Source organism: Ascaphus truei, chromosome 2 (assembly GCF_040206685.1).
Source record: "Ascaphus truei isolate aAscTru1 chromosome 2, aAscTru1.hap1, whole genome shotgun sequence".
Taxonomy (NCBI): Eukaryota; Metazoa; Chordata; class Amphibia; order Anura; family Ascaphidae; genus Ascaphus; species Ascaphus truei.
The window spans coordinates 113,068,560-113,092,780 of NC_134484.1; the positions used below are offsets into that span (position 1 = coordinate 113,068,560).

Here is a 24,221-nt window from a genome sequence, read left to right on the forward strand (position 1 = left end):
TCATGACCACTATACTTACCAAATATATATTTATTTAAGGTATTCACCTACGATAGATTGGAAATACGCAAAATTATAAAAAGTTACATTTATTAATGTGCTTTAAAATGGCATATTTCGAAGCTATCTGCAGTGTGATTGCCGGTATCTCTCCTCTGTTCTCTAGAAAAATTCCTATTTTTCCTAGCAGAGGGAGCTGAGATTTCTGCCTGTGCTTTTCAGGGCGACCTGCTAATGCACATCTTAATGAATAGGTTGTTAAAACAGAATATGGTACGTTTTTCTTATTTCGTACATTTTTTGCAGACTGAATGGAATTGCACAGCCAGAGCCAAATGACCTAAAAAGCCCTTATTGTAGGATTAGGGCATACGACCAGAGCTTACTAAATACATTGGTAATCACAGAACGGAACATCTGCTTCAAACATGATTACACTGCTATGTACTTTAACAGCAAAATGTAGACATGTTCTTTTATGAGGCTGCAACCCCGTCCTCACAAATTGTCAAGAAAGGTCAGCTGCCCTGTAACATTGTTTTGCCCACCTTCTGCTATTGAAGTATTTAACATTTAAAATAGTTTTTTTTTAACAAATATTTTCCTCTCTGTTACTATTGTGCTACCATCTTCATGTCTCTGCTATCTGTGTGTGAACTGAGTCGATATCTTCACTTTTCTTTCTTATCTTTTGAGTACTGCAATTTCTAATTATTATTCTGAAATAGCATTGCCACAATGATGACATTTATTCATGTATTTGAATTTACAGATATGCAAATGGCTTACAGAAATTGTCCAAAATGAAAAATGATGGGAATATCCCCATTGTAGCCACTGTGGAAAAACTGGCAGCTAAATAAATGGCCCCATAACTTCAAATAAAATATATGTCATAGAGGATGCTGTCTAATTAAGTTAATGGTATATTTATTGATCATATTGCAGATACAGTGTATGCTTTTATTATGAAGTAATTTGATATAAATTGTAGTGTCATGAGGTGATCTGTTTAATAGAGATTCAACCCTTAAAATTTGAACAGGTTCGGATAATGACATTTTAAGCATGATTCATTGCTCAGAGTGTTGGCTAACTTTATTTTAGATATGATATGTACTATTGGCCGTTATAGCATCATAATATATTACATACCCACATAGATACATAGACATTGATTGCATAAAAGATGTGCTTTAGCTAGATAGTTGGATATTTCTTGGGCTAAGGTTTTATATTTCCTTTCCTAACCTTTTTGTGCTTTTCTCCCTTCCCTTCCTCTCCTTCAAAATCCATATATCAGGGTCTGTATTTCTTGCCGATGTGAAAAATGTTGGTTATATTTTTTGTGCAAAACCAAGAGTCAATTGCTATGCACAATTCCCACATCTCTATTCAGAACTATATTGAACTGTTCTGGCAGTAAAAATTATACAGATTTTCTTTTGGCAGATCAAATTGTCGTTATAAAGTCAAAAAAGCATTGGTTTTAACAATGAAAATATATATTTATAGGCCTTTAACACTTTTGGGAGCCCCAAGACGTAACCATTACAGCATGTGGTCTGGCACTCTACGGAGAGCAGGACTTGATGCGTAATGCGGGGAAATGGAAGAGGAGGCTTCGCTGCAAATGCCAAGTTGGAATGAAGAAAACTGACTAATAAGAAGACAAGCAATCAACATCAATAACCTCAAGAATAACCGCAGATATTTTGACTGAAAATTGAACTGAAAATTTTAGTTTGCTCAAAATGCAGTGGTACACTAACAAATCCTTAGGACGAACTTACAGTAAGAAGATTGTAGTTAAAAGTGCAGAAAACCTGGAGGAATCGCTAACAGAAAACAGGATTACATAGCTATATAGTTATATAGATGTGGTTGGAAATTATGTAGCATAAATTATGCTACATTTAGACGACAGATACTTATCTTATATTTCTATTTACAGTATATTGAGCCAGAGGAAGGCAAACAAAAAAAACCTCAGTGAAATATCATCCAATGCTGTCTCATAATGGGGAAAATACATTTCTTCCTGACTCCAAATAATGGCAATTAGATTTCTCCCTGGATCAACATCCTTCCATGTTAACTTATTTGGTATATCCCTGTATACCTATCCTTTCTAAAAAGATGTACAACCTTTTTTTGAACAAATTTATTGTATCTGATAACACAGTCTCCATGGGTAACGAATTCCACATTTTAACTGCTGTTACTGTAAAGAACCCTTTTGTAAGGGTTCCAGTCCGGGTTTTGGCTGGAACCCGCCCTTACACAGCTGTAGAGGTTCCTGGCAAACTTTTCCCTGGACTAAGTGATTGGCGACAACTGTTCCTGGACTTGAAGTGCAGTCTGCCTTGCTGCAGCCAGCTATGCAGCTCTGCACCTATTTGCTGTCTTTGCTATTTAGGGTCAGCCTCTTCCAAGAGGAAGGAGCTGAGCATAATCCTGATGTAACCTGTGCTAGTCACAAGCACTTGTCTTAGCCAAGCCTTCTCAGTTGCTGTGGCCTATTCTGTGCTGAAGTCTTCTCGGTTAATGTGGCCTTCCCTGCACTGAAGCCCCTGCCCTGAAGCTTTTCCTGTTTCCTGAGGCCTACTCTGTGCCTTCCTTGTTTGCCGAGGACTTCCCTGGTACTGACCCGGACCATCGCTCCTCTGCCGCCTGCCTTGACCGCAGCCTGGATCACGACTGCGACGCTCTCTCCAACCCTGACCTGGCTACCGACGACTATGGAATTTGCAACCCTGAACTGGCTTCGCAGCTCCAGGTCGGCGCTTCCATATCCCCATCTCGGCCCCGCAGTCCGGTCCTGGTTTGTGGCGAGCACATCCGTTACACCCTTTCCTTTGTTGCTGGTGAAATCTTCTTTCCTCCAACCTTAAGGGATGACCCCGTGTCCTTTGTACTGCCCTTGGGATGAATATTTCTTTTGATGGCTCCTTGTACTGTCCCCAAATATATTTGTATATAGTTATCATCATATCTAATTTAGCTATCTTCCCCTCATCCATCCGATTTTCCATCCCCTTTATTAATGTGGTGGCTCTTCTCTGCACTTTTTCTAGTTCCAAATGTCTTTTTTTATGGTGTGCGGGCCAAAACTGTACTTTATATTCAAGGTGTGGTCTTACTAATGCTTTTGAGAAATTATCTGATGAGACAAAACAATTAAGGAAGAGACGACAAGAAATGAAGCAATTGAAAATCCCAGGAATAAGAATGGAATATGCAGAGCTGTGCAACACAATCCGCAAACGTATAACTGAGGATGTATGAAAATATTACTGTGATACAGTATGGTAGAGAAGACTAATGAAGATAACAAAAGCTTAAAGAAGACGACATGATTAGGAAAAAGCAAATCCTTGCACTCAAACAAGATGATGGATCAACAATAAAACACCATGCACTTATCATTAAGAGAGTTGAGGACTTCTACATTAAATTGTACGCAAACACAGATAACACAGAGCATAATCCAGCTGTCAGAAGCTTCCCTGTCTGTACTCCCAACCTGCAGTTCCTCTGCTCATCCACTGCGACTGCTGATCCTCTCACTCAGTGCTTCTGGAGGAAACATTCTCCCTGTTACTTCCCTGCACCTTTTCCCCTGTCTTCTGCCTGTCCTATTTAAGCCATCTCGTCTTTCTTTACTGCTTCTTACCATTATCTGCCTCTTTTGTTCTGTATGTCTTGCTTATGGTTTTGGCTTGTATTTATTTAAGTATTATTAAGGGCCTGTTAGCTGGCTTTCCCCTTTTTGTCATACTGCCTGTTTCTGCTTGCTGTTGCTGTTCCTGTCCCTGTCTTTTCTGCCTTCCCTGGACCTCTGCTTGTGACCCGTTTGCACATTTGCTCCTCGCTTTCCTGGTCCGGCCACTGGAATCCACTTCTGAACCACATCCCTTCTTGACAGAGCAGAGGACGAACAAGAAGAAACCACCAATGATGTAACATGGATCCTTCCATAAGAAGTGTAAAAAGCAATAACATTGCTAAAATGAAGAATGGGAAGGCTCCAGGGAAAAATAGAATTACAACTGAAATCTTGAAAGAAGATGGGAAAGAAGTATAAAACATCCTTGCAAAACTCTTTACTTGCTGCTTGAAGAACAGTAAAATTCCAGGGCAATGGAGTAATGCCATACTGTAGTTCGCCTCATCCACAGTATACTGTAGGAGACAAAGAAGACCTCAAGAACCACAGACCAATTAGTCTACTTTCTCTCACTTACAAGAGTTTTACAAAGATACCAACTAATCATCTACTAAGCATCTACAAAAGACCTTGGACTTTGCACAGTTTAGAGAAAAAGCTGAATTTCACAGTGGATACAACACAATGGACCACATCTAAATGGTACAATAAGTGATTTCCTCAAATAATGAATACGACTTACCATTGATTTAGGATACATAGAATTACAACAAAGTATTTGATCCTGTCTATAACTCAGCGGTCCTACTGTAGATGAACTAAGAAGGAAAAATGTTGAAGAAGCATACATTGATATTATAAAGAACATTTATCAGAATACCACATCAACCATTAGATCACATAAAGAGACAAGCAAGATACAGTAAGAATCAGCAAGGGATTGCGGCAGGGAGAAGCCATGTCACCAAAGTCTTTCACTGCAACACTTGAAGAATTGTTCAAGACATTAGATTGGGAATAAAAAGTAATGCAACTCAATCGTGAATATTTGAGTCACCTACAATGTTTGTCACAAATTCAGAAGACCTCCATCAACAAATTAGAAAACTCACTGAAGCAATAAAGAATTTAATCCTCCATATGCATATCAAGAAGACCAAAGTGATGTTCCACAAATGTGTCGTCTGCAATAAATTTAAATTAAACGGGATAGAACTATAAAACATAACAAATTATGTCTACCTTAGCGAACAAATAACAATGGCTGGGATCCTTTTGAATGAAATCAAAGGAGAATGAATATAGAATGGAGCGCATTTGGAAGAAAGAAAACAATATTTCAAGTGAACCTTCGACTGTGTCTCAAGAAGAAAGTATTTGACCAGTGTATTCTGCTGATGCTCACATATGAATGTGAAAGTTGGATCCTAAATGCATAAAAATTCAGAAGTTTCAGACAATGCAAAGAAGTATAGAGGGGATGTATGCTGAGTATTATCCGAAGAGACAGGAAAAAGAAAGAATGGGTTAAAAACCAAACACAAGTCTGTGACATCATCATAAGGGTGAAGGAATTAAAATGACAATGACCAAAACATATATTGCAAGAAGAAATGATGATCGTTGGATAAAGATGGTACTCGACTGAATTCCAACAGAGATTAAATACTGAGGTGATGACGAAAAGTAAGATGGGATGATGATGATGATAGCTAGTGAGTAACCAAGACTCCTGTCAGAGAAATAAACTCTTTCCCTACTCAGAATCCTGTACCTGCAGTCACTCCCTGAGTCTGTCAGCACCTGTGCTTCCAGATCAGACTAGCAGCCGAGGGAGGTGTCTGGGCTGCCTTTTATATTGCAGTCCATTAATTAGTGCTCAGGTGAGGGGAAAGGGTACACACTCAGGAAAGTGCTAGGCCTTATATATCTCCCTTCAAACACCTTCTCACTGAGTACATCACATATACACCCTTTGCTCAATTGTGGCACTTGTGTAGAGGGAGGTGTACACTAGGGACAATGCATTGGTGTTTCCATGTTTGGAGCCTGGCCTATGTTCTATAGTGAACTGGAACCTCTGGAGACTCAAAAACCAGTGAGTTACACAAGAATTTGTCGCTCTATTTTTCTGCATGAACGTCAAAGGTGTATGGTTTGGTATTATGGTAAATTACCTCCCTAGCAAATAATATTTTAGAGTCTCCAGAACCCATTTGATTGCCAATCCCTCTCTTTCAACCACGGCATACCTCTTCTCACAGGGGTTTAGTTTTCGACTAATATACATGATTGGGTGATAGTATTTGTGATAGTACCGCACCTACCCCCACAACGGAGGCATCACACTGCATTCTTCAACTTTTGGAAGGCCTCCTCCGTCTGGTCAGACCACTTTACCATGTTAGAACTCTTCCCTATTGTTAGGTCTGACAGAAGGGTTGAAAGGGTGTCAAAGCCTAGTATAAAGCAATGGTAGTAGCCGGCCAGGCGGAGAAAGACTTTAACTTGTTTCTTAGTTTGCAGCCTTGGCCACTCCCTAATCACTTTAAGCTATGTGACCTGAGGTTTTACCAGCCATCTACCAACCGTATACGCTAAATATTTGGTCTCTTCTAAGCCTATGGCACATTTAGTGGGGTTTGCCATCAGACCCACCTCCTCAAAGGGGTTTAGGACTAACTATACCCTTTTTAGGTGCGAGTCCCAGTCATTACTGTGAATGATCACATTGTCCAAATAACTTACGGCATAGTCCTTGTGGTGTTTTAAGAGCAAAAAGTGTGCAGTGCACAGCAATAAGTAGAAAGAGCAGGTCTGGCAAACGAATCCTTTATTGACAAGCCATAAAATCGAGGGCTGCAACCCTTCTACGCGTTTCGTGCTAGTGCACTTTATCAAGAAGTGCCATACACGGTGTAACAAAAATTTAAATACAGCTGACTGCCGTTTTTCGCGCCAAACAGTGATGTCACCAAACAACACTAGCCAATGAGAATCGCGCCTGTCGCGCATGTGCCCCGCGGCTAAGCACAGAAGGACTCCGTGCCCATACCAGCTGTCTCACAGTCTCGGGGAGACACACCCAGCTCGGGGGCTCACCCAGTACTAAGACACACCCCCGGCAGTGGAAACAGAAACTCCCCAGTCTCGCCGTCCAGCGCATGCGCAGACAAACAGCTAAACAAACAAATTCTGAGTTCCCCCGTTCTTGTGGTGTTTTAACACTCGGTCCATCAACCTTTGAAAGGTTGCCGGAGCTCCATCCTGTCTGGTGTCGAAAAATCAGTTTTTTCTTTAGTGTCCCGCGCAAGTGTTACTTGCCAATACCCCTTAGTTGGGTCGAGGGTGGTTAAATATTGGGCATCGCCTAACCTGTCTATCAGCTCGTCAACCCAGGGCATGGGGTAGGTATCGAATTTGAACACTGCATTAAGTTTCCTTAAATCATTTAGAACCCGATCAAGCCGTCTGGTTTAGGAACCAGCATGATAAGACTAGACCAGTTACTATAAGATTCCTCAATGATGCCCAGGTCCATCATTTTCTGTACCTCCTCTTTAACTGCCTGTCATCTAGCCTCTGGTAACTGATTGGGCTTAAGATGAATAATCTTCCCAGGTTCTGTATGTATGCTATGCTCAATGACTGAGGTTCTTCCGGGTACGGGGGAGAAAACTCGGGCATTGAGCACCAGGAATTCCTTCACCTCTTGTCTCTGTGGAGCAAACAATGTGTCTGCAATTTTTACATCAGGAACTGAGGGCACCCTGGAGGGAACAACAGTCTGAGTCTCAGCAACCAATGCTTCCCTCTCTTTCCAGGGTTTTAAAAGGCTTACATGGTATTACTGTTCCGGAGTTTAACATCGGCAAAAGAAGAAAATGTGCTCCCTTCAAACTCGCCTTATACCGCTGATGCTGCTACAGGAAATGATGTGACCTTTGCGTGACCTTAACACGTTTCACACGTTGGTGCTTTGTTAGGGGGTCACATCCAAAGGTCACATCTACTCTATTATATCCCTCATATCCAATCAGATGGCATCTTACTCAGCCAGTCCAAATAGAGAACTGATGGATTGACGGAAAACCTGATTGCTAATGATAAATTCTACATGAAGTGGCAATGAATTTATATATATATAAATACATATACAGTATATTCTGTAAATACATACAGTATATTCTGTAAATACAGATTTTGTGTATCCATCATTTACACAACTCAGACTCAGAAATGTGAGTTCTTTTTAAGAATATTTTTTATGACATCACACAGTTATTTATTTTAACATAAATTTTACACCATGATTGTGTTAACTCTAAAAAGTACACATTATTCTAAAAAGGGAATTTTAGGTACTAGCTTCTTAATCTTCAGAGTAAAGTAAATTTGGAACTTGGATTTGAGCAGTATGTATACTGATCTTCCTGGATCTGAGTGCTGTGTGTACAGATTCTGTTTATTACAGGAATACCCCACATTAACGTATGCAATGGGTCCAGAGCATGTATGTAAAGCAAAAATGTACTTAAAGTGAAGCACTACCTTTTTACCACTTATCGATGCATGTACTGTACTGCAATTGTCATATACATGCATAACTGATGTAAATAACGCATTTGTAACAGACTCTATAGTCTCCCCGCTTACGCACAGCTTCGGTAAAGGCAGGGAGACAGTATTGCTGTTCAGGACGTGCTGACAGGCGCATGCGCAAGCTGCCGTTTGGGCGATATGTCCTTACTCGTGAGTGTACTTAAAGTGAGTGTCCTTATACCGGGGTATGCCTGTACGGTACTGGACCCGATTGGCATGTGTGCAGATCCTTATTATTACTGGCATTGAGCACTTTGTATACAGATCACCTTTCTTACAGGATCTACGTGGTGTGAATAACTCTCAAGCTGGTACCCAACACTGTTTATTAAAAATAAATTTCAGGGGGTTCAGTGATGATGAAATATAATTTTAGATTTAAAAACAAAAACAAAACAATGAGCAGTTTAGTGTGTCTGTTCCATTCGTAAGCAACAGCCATATCATATATAGTATTTAGCAAAGATCAAAACAGTAAGATTTTAATTTTTTTGCTTTTTTTAAAGCACAATTACCAGCATCCCGTTTGGCAGAATAACTATTCCACTAGTGATATGGAGAAAAAGATAGGGTGGCAGAAATTGAAGATGGATAGAGGTAATTGTTTCCTTATTAATTTAAAGAAATAGAACATGAAACACGGACAGAGCTCAGTGCTACATCCAAAGACACTAATACACGGTACAGTGCCTAAATATATATATACAGTATATATAGATATCTTTTGAGTAAAATGGTCTTTTAGCTTAACTCTTTGGCCAAAGTGTTGTAAGCCCTTGAGCCCCTCCACGGCAGACCACGTCTCAAGGGTCCTAACACTAAAATATATTCTTAATAACCTGTACATTAGTATTAGTGTTAGGGACCCCTGGAATTGTGGTCTGCCGTGCAGTGGCTCAGGGGCTTACAACAATTTTGGCCAAAAATGTTAAACTAAAAGACCATTTTATTTAATAGATATTTATACATATATATTTATGCACTGTACCGTATATGAATTTCACTGGATGTGCACTGAGCTCTGTCTGTGTTTTATGTTTTGTCTCTGGTTTTAAATAACCTGTACATTACCAGGAAGAATGATTTATAATCTGTAAAAATTACTTGCATAGTTCTAAGTCTGATTGAAGCTCTTATTAACCTGTATAATACCAGGAAAAGCACTCTGTATTAGATTTGTCGTAATCAAACTGGATGCAAGTTCCCATGGCTGTGTAAGGTGCAAAGGAGTGAGCTTTAACCATTTAAAAGTGGGAGCTTATAGGGGTTCTCTATGTTTCCTTATTATTACTTGGATTTCTTCTAATTGTATGTATCTATATCTTTATTTATATAGCGCCATCCAGGTACATAGCACTTTACAATACATGCGACATAATATTATAACACATGATGGAACTAAACGCTTCAGACATAAAACCCTAGAAAAAGGAGTCCCTGCCCCGGAGAGCTTACAGTCCAAGGGTAAGTGGGGAAACTTCCAGAGTCAGAAGGAGGGTGTTCTGGTAAGTGCGTCTGCCAGGGGCCAAGGTCAGTACATATGGCATGTATAGTATCAGCCAGCGGAGCTTCTCATATGCTTTGTTAAAGAGGTGTGTTTTAAGAAATGTCCTAAAAAGGTGGAGAGGGGGGGGGGGGGTCCAGTCAGATATTGAGAGGAAGGGCATCCCAGAGGTGTGGGGCAGTAAGTAAGAAAGGTTTTAAGTGAGAAAGGGCTTGAGATGCAAAAGAGGTAGGCAGAACGCAAATTGGGCAGGTGTATAGTAAGAAATTAGGGCTGAGATGTAAAGAGGGGCAGAAGAGTGTTTAGCCTTAAAAGAGAGGAGGAGAAGTTTGTAACTGATACAGGATTTAATAGGAAGCCAGGAAAGGGATTCCGCAAGAGAGGCACTGAGACAGATTTAGGAGAGAATAAAGTGATTCTAGTGTTTAGGATAGATTGTAGGGGAGACAGGTGAGAGGCAGGAAGGCCGGACAGTAGAAGCTTACAATAGTCGAGACGGGAGAGAATGAGGGCCTGCGATAGAGTTTTAGCAGTAGAGCGACAGAGGAAAGGGCATATCTTTGCAATGTTCATAAGGAAAAAAACCACAGGTTTTAGCTACATTGTGAATATGAGAGGAGAATGTGAGGGAGGAGTCAAATTTGACACCTAGTTACCAATCTACATTATATAGCGGTGGCTGGCCCAGCTATCTCTCTACCTTCCCCTGTCATGTAAGTTCTAATAATATGTAGACGGTGACAGGCTATCCTATGGGGTTTTCCCCCCTCCTCATGCTGAATTTCTGAGTGACAGGAGTGGAGTTGACATAGCGATCTGTGATAGCTAATGGTGGTACAGATACTGGACCCTCCGTCTTTGAGCTGCAGGAAGGAAGTGTCTAAATTATAGCTTGAAGTTCAGCCCATTAGGGGTGAGACCTTCGGGTTGTTCCAGCCTGCCCCTGCATGGGGTAGGATGTGTTGGAATCGTCTCCTCCCGGCTGGGAGACATGCTCAGCCCCTCATGGGTTGAACACATAACCTAATCCAGCTAGGCCTCACCATTACCCGCAGGCCAGTACCATCCACAAGCCAGGGATCTACCCTATCAATTGGAGCATTCGCTGCAACAACACCAGCAGTGGCTGCTGTAATAAAGAACATCCTCATTTGTACTTCTGGCTTCGCTGCAGTCTGTGTGGAGAGAGGTAGTGATATTAAGGATTGTTATAGCAGGAACTACCTTCAGCCTTGCTGAAGCCTCCTATGTCTGGAGGCACTGACACCAAGAAGAAAAGAACCAGAAGGATCCATAAAAGTCTGCCCTGTACCCCCACACCATCACGGGAAACTCATCTCTCCTGTTCCCTCACAGGTAACCAGCACTACACCGAGCAGTCGCATGGCCATAATCTCGGGGAGGGGAACATGTGCTACAATTACCTATGGTGATGTACAGTAGATGACATTATTTTGGTACCATGCAAACACTAATGCTGACCTCCTGCTTATCTGCTGTGATCCATGTATTTATCATGTGTACAAAATGAACTGACAGCAAAATATGAGACCTGTATTAAAGGTAGGATATTTGAAGAATATGTGGTGTTTTACCTCTTTGCAATACCAATTTTCTCCATTTATATTATCTTCCATTTGTAGACGGATTTTACGTATAGCTCCAAGTTTCCCATTAAGATCCACTGTGGTCTGAAACGTGTCCCCTTGTTTGAGGGATCCTCTTGCAAACACAACTGGTGCGTAATTTCCTTTCTCGCAGCAAATCGTTAAGGATACGTCAGAATTGGTACCGCCATTTGGAACATCAGCAGTCACAACAATAACATCTACGGTCCCTGGTTATATACAGTATATGAAAAAAAATATGTTATAGTCATGTTTTTTTTATAATAAAATTTTAAAAATCCCATTATTTTAACAAGTGATTTTATGAATTTCCTAATTAAAGACACATTAGGTCAACAACATTAATTATGTGAAGCTCTCCATTATTTAGTCTATTGTGTGTTGATATCAATGGTAATGATGGCACTTACATACTGTATACATTTCAGTACAATGTTAGGTCAGCGTGGTAATTAATATAGCGTATACCAGTTTAATATCTATTCTAGTGTACTCTGTGAAATATATTGACACCTTGCAAATAAATGTTTTATTTTTCACATTTCAATATTGTCCTACTTCTTGAACAGATATCCTTGTCTAATTAAAAAAAAACAGGTTCAATCTCACATGTAACGGAGGTCCTGCTGTGCCTTATTAATTTGTACTCATATCGACTCCCCCAGAGTTCTCTGCCTCTCCTTGAGAGGCTTCTTTTTGGTCTTGGCTCACTGCTGTTTACCTGTGTGGTAGTTATTGGCTGTAGAAGAGGAGTGTTATCTAGTATTATCTGAGATGTACAGTACAATAATCTCAAGTGTGCGGCTGTATTTTTTATAATAAAGTCCACTTTTTGCCTTAAATGAAGATATACTTCTACTGCTATGACCACCTAATTGTTCAAGTCATTTTGAATTTGTGGATAAAGAAACGCAGTCTGCAAGTGTGTCTTTTATTGAGAGTAGTTTAAAGCAGGAATTCAATATGATTGATTCACCCTATCACTTGATATGGTATATGTGTTGGTACATTTTGAAACTGGTATTCCTGCTCCTATGGACAATTTTCAATATGCTGTAAAGCCATTTTTCTTTTGCTTGTCACTCATTTGAATAAAGCTAAAATCCTCCTGAGCAAGGGGAAGGTGGCTTGTTAGTGGTATTTTTGTGTAATTTCCATTCCCTAGATAAACACAGGGCCACGAGACAGGGCCACCACGGATTGCTAAAGACAACATAAAAGCCAGACAGACAGAAACACAGCCCAACTCGTTCAGGTCGGAAATGAAAAAGGGTTATGGTCAGGGAACAATTTGGCACTATAATATGAGTTTATGTTTATATGGATTTTGTAAGGCTGTACAGCTTTAAAACAAATGACAGTTATTACAGTGGATGTACAGTATGCAGTAAAAGTGTTTATTATGACTAATTTAGCCAGATAATGCCATGTCAGATGGCCTGATACATCATTGGTAATAAGGGAGGCAGAAATTATGAACCTCTCAAAATTTGGTTCACTGGTGCAAATTTTAATTAATTATTATGACAGTGAAGAAATTCCATGTATCCCTCTGCACTCAGACAACTTGCCAACACAAGTGTAGTATCAACAACTTTTAGTAGCTTTAATAGCAGACTTTTAGCGTAATAACACAATGTTTCGGGGACGGCCTGCCCGTCAGGTCAAATATATCATTATTATGTCAGTGTAAAAGTAGTAGCACAAAACTCGGTATTATAAAGCACATTGGTCAGGAGTATTAGAATTATTAGGAATGTATTTATATTCTTAACACAATTGTAAAATTTTGGTCACACTAGAAAATTAAGATTCATTGGTTTTCGTCATATTAACAGCATCATGACAACAACATGTGTCAAATACTTTGAATTTGTGGCCCTGTTACCTATTTAATACAGTGCGCTACCAATGCTGTTCAACCTGTTGGCTCGCAGGGCCTAAGCCTCCGCCACAGAGAGCCTGGGGCAACACAAATGAATAACAATAACCTCTTACCAAGTGCAGTGCCTCCACCTGTGATGGCTCCCAGCAGAGTGGAAGTGGTTCCTCACAGGACAATAATGTAATACCACACACACAGCATATAAAATAACCAATGCTTTACTGATGACAACCATAACCTTCCATATATCAAACAGGTGTCCCTCCCTATAGGAGACACTATACTACGGCGTCTCACAGGACGCAACCCCTTCATCGTGTACCCACACCGTGTCCAGTTTCCCACACCAAAGTCCCCCCACCCACAAAGGGCGGTATGTGTGTATGTGTGACTGCGCAGCCACTATGTTCTGATCTATAGTTGGTGCACTTATTGATGTGGAGCGCTCGGGCCCGCAAAGGAACTTCACAAAGGATCCGACGATGAAGACACTCCAGGGATACCTTCCGGGGCGATCCCACCCGGTTGGCAACTGCTGTGCTGGCCGAGGTCTGAGCCCAAACCTCTGGTATGGTACCGCATCAGTCTCTGGATTTAACAACTCTCCTACTGATGCTAAGGGGGCTGGTTCCTATCGTGTGGCCTGTCCCTACATCCGCTTCACTCACGGTGGCTCAGGGCCTAACTGGGCCGGAGGTATGTGGCCTAGTGTAGGGGCTACTGGCCTCCCTACACGTAGAGCTCCTTCTCCTTCCTCCTTCTGATTGACTCTAACCGGCGTGCTCCCCTGCGCAACCTCTTAACTCTTCCTCCCGATAATCTACCCGTCCTATAGGCTCCCTGGCGTCACCTGGTCTCGCAAAGGCTCCTGAGACTCGTAGTCCCATCGAATACACCCTATAGGATTGGCTCCTTTTTCGCGGGCTTTGCAACCCCCTCCCGCACATGCACGACCTCTCCTCCATCACCACATGCTCGAACATCTAACATGGCGGCACCCTGATCGCTCGGGTCACTGTGGAGCCTCCGGTGCACCGGAGCGCTCCCTGCACTCGCTGCAACCTTCCCTATTATCCTAACACACAGAGATAGGGGAAAATCTGGGGGACCTGGCTACATCCTCCCCCCTGTGGACTCCAACGTCCCCGCTTGGAATACTAGAACAACAACTGGCACAACGGTTATATAATAAAAATGCATGAATACGTACACGATACATTTCACACTCTATATAAGGTTATACATGTCACTGAACATAACGATAACTGACTTTACTCGATTGCGAGCCCACTGCTGAGCCTCATAATGGGGTGCCCCGAACTGATCATAGGTCATCCTCATTGGAGACTGCCCAACTCTCCGGCTCCGTCACTGTTCTTTTGCAACTCCCTCGGGAGAATTACTATTACAGTCCTGAGGCGCAGCCTCTTCCCTGGTGGGGGTTACAGTCTCTACCTGATCATTGGAAGGCACAAAACATGGACTCTGCGGGTCCAAAGTAGAATTCTCGGGAGCCACCTTATTAGGCGTTTGAATATGGAGCCCTTTTCCCGTAGCTCCTCCGGGAGATGCTCGTCGCGTCTATGGGCCCCTTTGAGTGGGTGCCTCCTGGGGGTCTCCATAGTCCGTATTATTGTCAGTCTCTGGACCAACCTCACACGGGTTCGTTTCTCCATCCAATGGAGTAGCTGGTATTTTGGGCTCATCCTCTTCCACTTGTGGGATAGGAAGCAAATGGTTTCTGTGCCATACCTTTATCCGGCCCTCAGAGTCCTTGATACGATAGACCGGGAGGCCAGGCATCTGCGACTCTACTTCATAGATTCCTTCTCGCCACAGGTCAGCAAGCTTATGTTTTCCCGGTACTCCCAAGTTGTGGAGAAGTACCGCATCTCCAGGTCGAATGTCCCGATGTTTGACCTTGTGGTCATAGCGTTTCTTATTACCAGCGTTCAGCTGTTCCGTAGATCTTTCAGCTTGCTGATAGGCCTGTTGCACGTTCACTTGTAGTCTCTGTACATATTTGAAATGAGTGGCGTTATGAACCCCATCAGTGGAGACCCTCAACCGTATGTCTACCGGCAGTCGGGTTTCTCTCCCGAACATCAGAAAATAGGGCGAGAATCCGGTAGATTCGTGTCTGGTACAGTTGTAGACGTGTACTAACGTTTCAACATGTCTACTCCACTCAATCTTTTGCATCCCCGTTAAGGTTCCCAGCATGTCTAGCAAAGTAAGATTGAACCGTTCGGGCAATGCATCTCCTTCAGGGTGGTACAGAATGGTTCGTGACTTGGTGATATGCAAGATCTTTAATAATTCCCACATTAGTTTGCTTTCAAAGTCTCTGCCCTGATCTGAATGTAGTCTGTTGGGAAGCCCATAATGTATGAAGTATTTCTCCCAAAGAACCTTGTCTACCGTGATGGCTTTTTGGTCTTTTGTCGGAAAGGCTTGCGCATACCGAGTGTAATGATCGCTGATGACAAGTACATTGCAGATTCCCTGGCTATCCGGTTCAATACACACAATACAGTCCATGCATACTAAGTCCATGGGACCCATACTTTTCAAATGACCCATTGGGGCGGCTCTGGTGGGCAGTGTTTTGCGTTGGATGCATCGGCTACACCGTCGACAATGATGCTCTACGGCCTCTTTCATTTTTGGCCAGAAGAATCTATCTCTCACAAGTCCAAAGGTTTTGTCGATGCCCAGATGGCCATGTTCGTCATGTAATGACCTTAGCACCAAATATTGTAGCATTTTAGGTAGGACCAGCTGCCTCCTACTTGGATGATTATGATAATCCACAACTCGGTATAGTAGATTGTCCCGTATTTCGAATTTATCTGCTTCTCTCATCAGGATACCCCCCACATCGCCAGGGGCGTGCTTGAGTAGATCGGTACGATTCCTCTGGATAGCGTGGCGGATGGCGCCGGCTGTCGGGTCACGAACCTGGTAATGCACCATATCTTTCCATGATATGATTTTGTCAGGGGTGATGTGCATGCCGCTGGGTTCACGGTACACAGCCGGGATGGCTTTAGACGCACACCCTAGAGAATCCGCCACCCTTAATTCGGAGAATGCTACTTGGTCATTAACTATGGCTGCGGTGCATCACATAGCCCACATCCCGGGACCGGGGATTTCTTCCCATTGGTCATCGTCGGGGGTGACGACCAGCCCCGGTCTTCTGGATAGGGCATCGGCTCCAACATTCAGGGGGCCTGGTTTGTATTTCAAGGTGAAATTGTAGTTGAAGAGTGTGGCCAACCAACGATGATCCGCTGCGTCCAGTTTAGCTGAAGTCATGATGTACATGAGGGGGTTATTGTCTGTTCGCACCTCGAAGGTGATTCCATAGAGGTAGTCATGCAGCTTATCCACGATGGCCCACTTTAAAGCGAGAAACTCTAGCTTATGCACTGGATAGTTTTGCTCACAGGGCGTCAGACTGCGACTGATGTAGGCTACCGGTCGTAACCCCTCTGGGTGTTTCTGATGTAGTACGGCCCCTAGTCCGCTGAGACTAGCGTCTACATGTAGGATATAGGGTTGCTCGGGGTCGGCATAGGCTAATACCGGGGCAGCCGTCAAACTCTGTTTCAGGTCCAGGAAGGCCTGTTCACACTCTGTAGTCCACTTGTCCCCGAAAGATTGTCGTGCAGAGGTTGCCTTTCGTCCTGTGTCTTCTGGCTAAATTTTGAGAAGACTGTTGAGGGGCTTGGCCGGCGAGAATATCCTTCTACGAATCTACGATAGTATCCGCAGAACCCCAAGAAAGAGCGCAATTCTACCACATTATCGGGCCGTGGCCAGCTTACTACGGCTTCTATCTTGGCGGGGTCAGTGGCTATTCCCTCGGCGGACACGATGTGCCCCAAGTAGGTCACTGAGGTCCTACAGAAGTGGCATTTATCTAAGGACAACTTGAGTTCCTCTTGGGCGAGACAGTCGAGTACTTTCAGGAGTCGGGCCTCATGTTCCTCCAGTGTTCTGCCGATAACGATGATGTCATCCAGATACACCAAACACTCTCTGGGGTTCAGGTCTCCCAAGGTTTCTCCATCAGTCTTTGGAAGGTGGCCGGCGCTCCACAAATGCCCTGTGGCATGCGGTTGAATTGATAGAATCTCAACGGACAGATGAAGGCAGTCTTCTCTTGGTCCTCGGGGCTCATGGGCACCTGGTAGTACCCGGATCTGAGATCCAACACACTGAACCATTTGCTCCCATTGAGGGCATTCAGGATCTCTTCTATGCGAGGGAGGTTATACTGATCAGGAATCGTGCGATTATTCAAGGTCCTATAATCCACACACAGTCTCACAGTCCCATTCTTCTTCCTCACCACCACAATGGGGGACGCGTAGGGGCTCCTTGACTCAGTGACAATTCCGGCCTCCTCCATTTCGTGAATCACGGCCCGTACATCGTCGACGTCCCTAGGGGTGATGCGCCGGGAGCGCTCACGAAAGGGCGTCGTGTCATTCATCCGAATAGTGTGCTGGGTGCAGCGACTGCACCCCACATCCATTTCACCAGTAGAGAAGACATCACGCCGGTCCTCTAGTTGGCCTCTTAGCCTCTCTCTCCACTCCTTGGGCAGCCCGGACGACCCTAAGTCGAATTCTAGCCCTCCTGTGGAGCATTCAGCTCGGGCGGCATTGACCTGGACAGGCTCATCAACTAGACTGACCGGGTAGATCCGACCCAATTTTTGGTCAGCATCTATAGCCATGGTGAAGGGGGATAGGTTCTGCACCAACACATAAATGCGACGAGGGATGGCAGCGGCCCAATTCCGAAACTCTTTGGGCGTCTTCTTCAGGAGTGCTCTCCAATGAGAAGAGGTGTTCGGTGGCTTCACGCTCGGCATATGAGCACCATGCCGGCATTCTCTGTACCGCTCCCGGCGGAATTTCCGTTAGGCCGACTCTGCCGCAGAACAACAGTCTGTAGCTCTCGGGGACCGAGGCCGGGGGTCCCTGGCCACCTGAATAAGCTGTAGCTGAAGACTGGACATAGGCAATTTATTCGTCTCTTGCAAGTAGGCCCGGATAACGGCCTGCACAATGTCTGCATTGGTCCCCAGGATGATCGGGTACTTGGGCAGGTCCTTGGGTTCCGGACACACGAGGGTACCCCTGTTCAAGGGGTGTGATTTCCCGGTGTTGAGCTGCTGAATCTCCAGAGACACCGTCACGATGCCATCGATAGGGTAGTCTTCATTGCTCAGGCCCCTCACTTTTATATGTTCGGCCGACTTCAGGGGCCTCTTCTGGAGATGTTGGTCGTAGAAACCTCGATATATGATGGTCACTTGTGACCCCGTGTCCAGCAAGGCCGAGGAGTAGATGCCATCCACTAACACGCATATGAAGGCCACTGGTCCCACTCGATTGTTCCAGTCACGGGAACAGTCATTATCTCGGGTAGTGGTCGAAACTAGGTCATTGGTAGTGCGGGGTTCGGGTGGAGCGGGAGCCTCCAAGGCCTCTCTGTCAGCGGCGTACACTCCACAGACCATGGCATTGGGCGTGAACTTCTTGGGGGAGGGACTCCAGTCATAGGATTCTCCCATCTGGCAGTCATAAGATAGGTGCCCCTTTTTCCCGCACTTGTAGCACGACAGATCACGGGGCGGCGTACGACGGTTGTAGGGGGGAAGAGGTCCTCCCCGAGTACTTCGGCCGCTCTGTCACGGTTTTGTCCAGGGGATCCTCTTTCTTCTCACTAGTTCCCTTACTCTTGGGGGTGGAGACCCGTTTTGCTTTCTGCGGAGAATGAAGCAGTAGATGAGCCTTGTGCTCTTTGACTTGCTGTAACAACTTTGTGAACGTAGGGGGGCTCCCTCTGGTGAGGTTATCACGAATGATGTTGGCAATGGGGTGGTTGGGGCTGGACCCCCGCAGGTATTGTTTACGGAGATACTCATCTATCTGTGAGGTTATAACGTACTTGTGGTGAAGTAGAGGCCCCAACGCTATCGGTACTCGATGAATGTAGGCCGACAAGTCTTCCCCTTCCTTTTGGTTAATGGCATAGTACTTGGCCCACAGGGCCCTATCATCCAATGCCACGCCATAGGCCTCCGTCAGGAATTCGACGATGATCCAGGAGGTCAAATCAGGATGTTGCTCTCTATGAATGCTGACCAGAGTGAACGCTGGGGGTCTCAAGCATTCCATGATGCGTTGGCATTTGACCGCGTCGGTACAGGACCATTCCTCCATTACACCCCTGGTGTGTTCTTTCCACGGGTCTATTCCGTCTTCCCCCGCCAGGACGGGCAGGGTCCCTGAGAAAGCTTTCAGTTTCCTTTAATTTTGGGAATGTGTAGCCAGAGTGAGTACTTCTACCAAGGGTGGTAAACTGGTTGGGGAGACCAGTTGGCCTACCTTGTCGTTAAGTTTTTGCAGCATATCCCTACACAGTCCAGCCTCTTCGGACGCACTGGACCCCGGGTAACTGAATTCTGACCGACAACTACCCGCGTCACTGGCCGGGTAATTGGCAGAGGTGGGAGTATGACAATCTTCGCCAAGCACGTCGGTGGGTATGTCCCTAAGCGGGTAGACAAAGGGGCTTCTGCCAGGTGGGGAATTGGGGAGCTGTAGGTATTGGGGAACGGAGGGCTCCAGAACCGCTAAATCTCTGCGACAGTCAACTAGCAGGGTTTTCCACTTGGCGTCTTGGTCTATGAGTACATCCACCAGGTGGGCTTTGGAAAATCCTGGTAGTTGAATTTAGAGTCGGGGCACCCCAGGTCTAATCTCAGCAGCGCCTCCAAATGTAGCCCGGTTTCCTATTTAATACAGTGCGCTACCAATGCTGTTCAACCTGTTGGCTCGCAGGGCCTAAGCCTCCGCCTCGGAGAGCCTTGGGCAACACAAATGAATAACAATAACCTCTTACCAAGTGCAGCGCCTCCACCTGTGATGGCTCCCAGAAGAGTGTAAGTGGTTCCTCACAGGAAAATAATGTAATACCACACAAACAGCATATAAAATAACCAATGCCTTTACTGATGGCAACCATAACCTTGCATATATCAAACAGGTGTCCCTCCCTATAGGAGACACTATACTACGGCGTCTCACAGGACGCGACCTCTTCACCGTGTACCCACACCGTGTCCAGTTTCCCACACCAAACTCCCCCCACACACAAAGGGCAGTATGTGTGTATGTGTGACTGCGCAGCCACTATGTTCTGGTCTATAGTTGGTGCACTTATTGATGTTACCTGCTGAGCGCTCCAGTGCTCGGGCCCGCAAAGGAACTTCACAAAGGATCCGACGATGAAGACACTCCAGGGATACCTTCCGGGGTGATCCCACCCAGTTGGCGACTGCTGTGCTGGCCGAGGTCTGAGCCCAAACCTCTGGTATGGTACCGCGACAGTCTCTGGATTTAACAACTCTGCTACTGATGCTAAGGGGGCTGGTTCCTATCGTATGGCCTGTCCCTACATTCGCTTCACTCACGGTGGCTCAGGGCCTAACTGGGCCGGGGGTATGTGGCCAAGTGTAGGAGCTACTGGCCTCCCTACATGTAGAGCTCCTTCTCCTTCCTCCTCCTGATCGACTCTAACCGGCGTGCTCCCCTGCGCAACCTCTTAACTCTTCCTCCTGATAATCCGCCCGTCCTATAGGCTCCCTGGCATCACCTGGTCTCGCAAAGGCTCCTGGGACTCGTAGTCCCATCCACTACACCCTATAGGATTGGCTCCTGTTTCGCGGGCTTTGCAACCCCCTCCCGCACATGCGCGACCTCTTCTCCATCACCACCTCCACGGGCCCACCGCACATGCTCGAACATCTAACATGGCGGCGCCCTGATCGCTCGGGTCAATGCGGAGCCTCCGGTGCACCGGAGCGCTCCCTGCACTCGCTGCAACCTTCCCTATTCTCCTAACACACAGAGATAGGGGTAAATCTGGGGGACCTGGCTACATGTATTAAAAGCAAAATCATTGAGCAGACAACATCAAACAAAGTACTAAAACAATACATGATCAAATCACAGAAAAATGTTTATGCCCAGCAGAATTAGCAGCTTTGTTCTGCATCAAATGTACAAAACGGTTTATTACATTTATTGCAGACTGTTTCCCATGGAGGTTTACCACATCCCAGACCTGGTTGCTTTTCCCCATTACAGTTTGTATTTTATGTAACGTCTGCTATTGGCAATCCCAAACTGAAAGCTTGTTCACAAAAAGGCACAGAAGGAGCAAAGTGTCTTGATACAGTGACAGTAGAACGTGGAAAATAGAAACGATGTTCGTTGCATATGGTTTGCTTCAAATGTGTTTTGATACATTACTACCTATGCAGTTTTAATTGCGTGTTGTCATAGTGTTAAGCTCATAATAAAGGAAGCAGTAACACAGCAGTATAGAACAAGACAAGGTGACCAGCAGGGGACAGGATATTCAGACAAGACTGGGACAGGGTGGGTTGATAAACAAAGATGAAAAGGGTCAGGCAAAGTGGGTAACAAAGTACTGTAATAGTCTGGGCGAATGAGTAGTGAGAGAACACAGACCAGAGTTCAAGTCAAACAGGTCAGAGTCCTACTACAGAGGGGTACAGGGACCGCAGCTAAAGGAAATCCAGGGCAGAAATGCAGAAAGAGGTCAGGGCATCTAATACATTTTGCACAGGCAACTAACTTCAGTTGCCAGCAGATATATATGTATTCAGTTAGGGAGGGAGTGGCCTATCAATACTGATGGGATGCAGGGAGCTCGAGTGAATGGAAAGTTGTGACAGTAGATAAACCATTCAACTGATGTCAACGCTCTATCACAGCTTCTTTGCAGGCTGTGATCACTGAGGAACCAATTACACAGACATCTAATTGCAGTCAGTATGCCATGCAGAAACTGAAATTGTTGTGTGTCTGCTTGAGTGGACCAACACTGCGCATGCCAAAGTCAAAATAATGAATGAAAAAGGTGACGTTTTGCGTTTTATTGTAGTTGTATGGAGAGAAGTCTTTCTAAGTGTACGAATCATATTCATGTAATATTTTCACATAAAGAATGATTGAAAGTCTAATTCGGTTGATTATAAAACTACGGCGAGAAAATGGGGATTAAAAAACAGCCATATAAACTAAAACTAACTAAAAATGAAAAATAATCTTGAAATAAAACAATAACAAAGAAATTCTAGGAATATACAGTATGAACAAATAAAAAATAATAATATATATACAGTGTATATATATATATATATATATATATATATATATATATATATATATGAATAAAAAATAAAAATGTCAAATCAATGTAAAAATGAGAAGATGCTCTATTTGAAAAATAAATTGAAATACTCCTTTGCAGTCTAAATATTAGTATTCAGATTAACATGCATTAGTTTTGCTTAGTTGATAACAAATTAGTTGTTAGTGTAGTAGTGTCATCCCTGACTACTATTCTGCCCTTCTCCAGGCAATAAGCCCTGGTACAGCAGGCCTGCCAGTAGTCATCATGGGGTTTTCCCACTTCACTGGTGCTAATAGGGTATTTTCAGTGACAGTGCCCGGTAGTACAGAGCATTAGTTAGCTATTAAAACCGGAGCACTACTATAACTAGGCTCTCCAGGTTGGGAGGAACCTATGTTCCACAGGGCAGTCATTTAATATGTCCTGCAAATAAAAACATGTAATGTATTGTATTCACAGAAAATGTATATCATGCATACTAATGTGATATTCATGTGAAATTTTATTTTGTTTTGTTCATGTTTCATCTGATGATAGGACCCAAGCGAGGTCGTTGGGAATCCACCAGAGGGAGAGTGTAGCAGGGTCATCCCTGACTACTATTATGCCCTTCTCCTGGCAGTAAGCCCTGGTACAGCAGGTCTGCCAGTAGTCATCATGGGGTTTTCCCCCTTCACTGGTGTTGCCCCTGAGTGTCAGATGAGGGGGTGACATCAGGTCTGAGATTGCCCAATCCTGGGACAGACCTGGTGCCATCTCCTGGCTGTACTTAAAGGCAGACACCACCCTAAATTAGGGAGTGCCTTCCCCCACTTGAGGAAGGCAGGTCACACATTGGAGAAGCTGCATATTGGGCCTACTCTATTCCTCTTCCCCTTGGGGGGGAGTGAGTGTGGACCTTACCTCTGCCTCTGCTATGGAGGTGCGGAACAGCTAGGACAGCTGCGGAAGCCCTTGGCCTGTAGTGACGGTCCAGGGACCATCTTCAGTGATAGCTGACCTGACAGACTGTATCCGGCAGAAGACTGCTATTTAACTGTTACTGCAGAGTGTAGTAATAAACCCGTTCCTGTTTTGCAATATACCTCCTGCCTGGTGCATGGCCTTACTGGGGTGAGAGGGAATAAGTTCTACCGTGGGAGATCACCTTCAGTTCCTGGAGCCCACGGCAGATGGAGGCGCTGCACTGCTAAAGAGATATGTGGGGTAGGAACCCCAGAAGCCTGTTCCTGTGTCCCCACTACCATCGGCGGACGACTCAGCCCTCCTGTTGCCAGCAGGTATATGCACCATACACCCTGTAATAGCCACTATCTGCGACTGGGTGGGGGAAACACCGTTACATTTAGTCTTTAGGTTTAATATGGATTTCTTTCTGCTGCTTTACTTTAGATTAGATACTCCGCACAGAAGCTTCTTTTTATAGAGTATTGTAAAAAGAAAGAAGTGCAAAGACAAGAGAAACCCCATATACTGTAGTATATTGTATATACAGTGGGTATCTTAAAGCAAATACACTCACAAGATATTCTTTTCTATTCTGCTCATCTCCCTTTCCGGGTCTGCTGCTGCACTAGTTGGGTCCCTTTAGATATACTGTAATCTGCAGCTACGTGAATTTGGTGCTGGGGCCGCCAAGATAAACCACGAGAAGAGCCGCCAGAGCATTTTCCGGTTAAGCAA

The 24,221-nt window shown here is 44.4% G+C and overlaps 1 protein-coding gene across 3 annotated transcripts in view; it reads right to left on the bottom strand.

The window, feature by feature from the left end:
* The window catches only part of RP1 (RP1 axonemal microtubule associated), a 452,067-nt gene that overhangs the window by 92,559 nt on the left and 335,287 nt on the right, over positions 1–24,221 (bottom strand). For all 3 annotated transcript variants that reach the window (XM_075584311.1, XM_075584310.1, XM_075584309.1), the window contains one exon: positions 11,372–11,613. In XM_075584311.1, the coding sequence (XP_075440426.1) occupies positions 11,372–11,613 (242 nt within the window). The remainder of the gene's footprint in view (positions 1–11,371; positions 11,614–24,221) is intronic.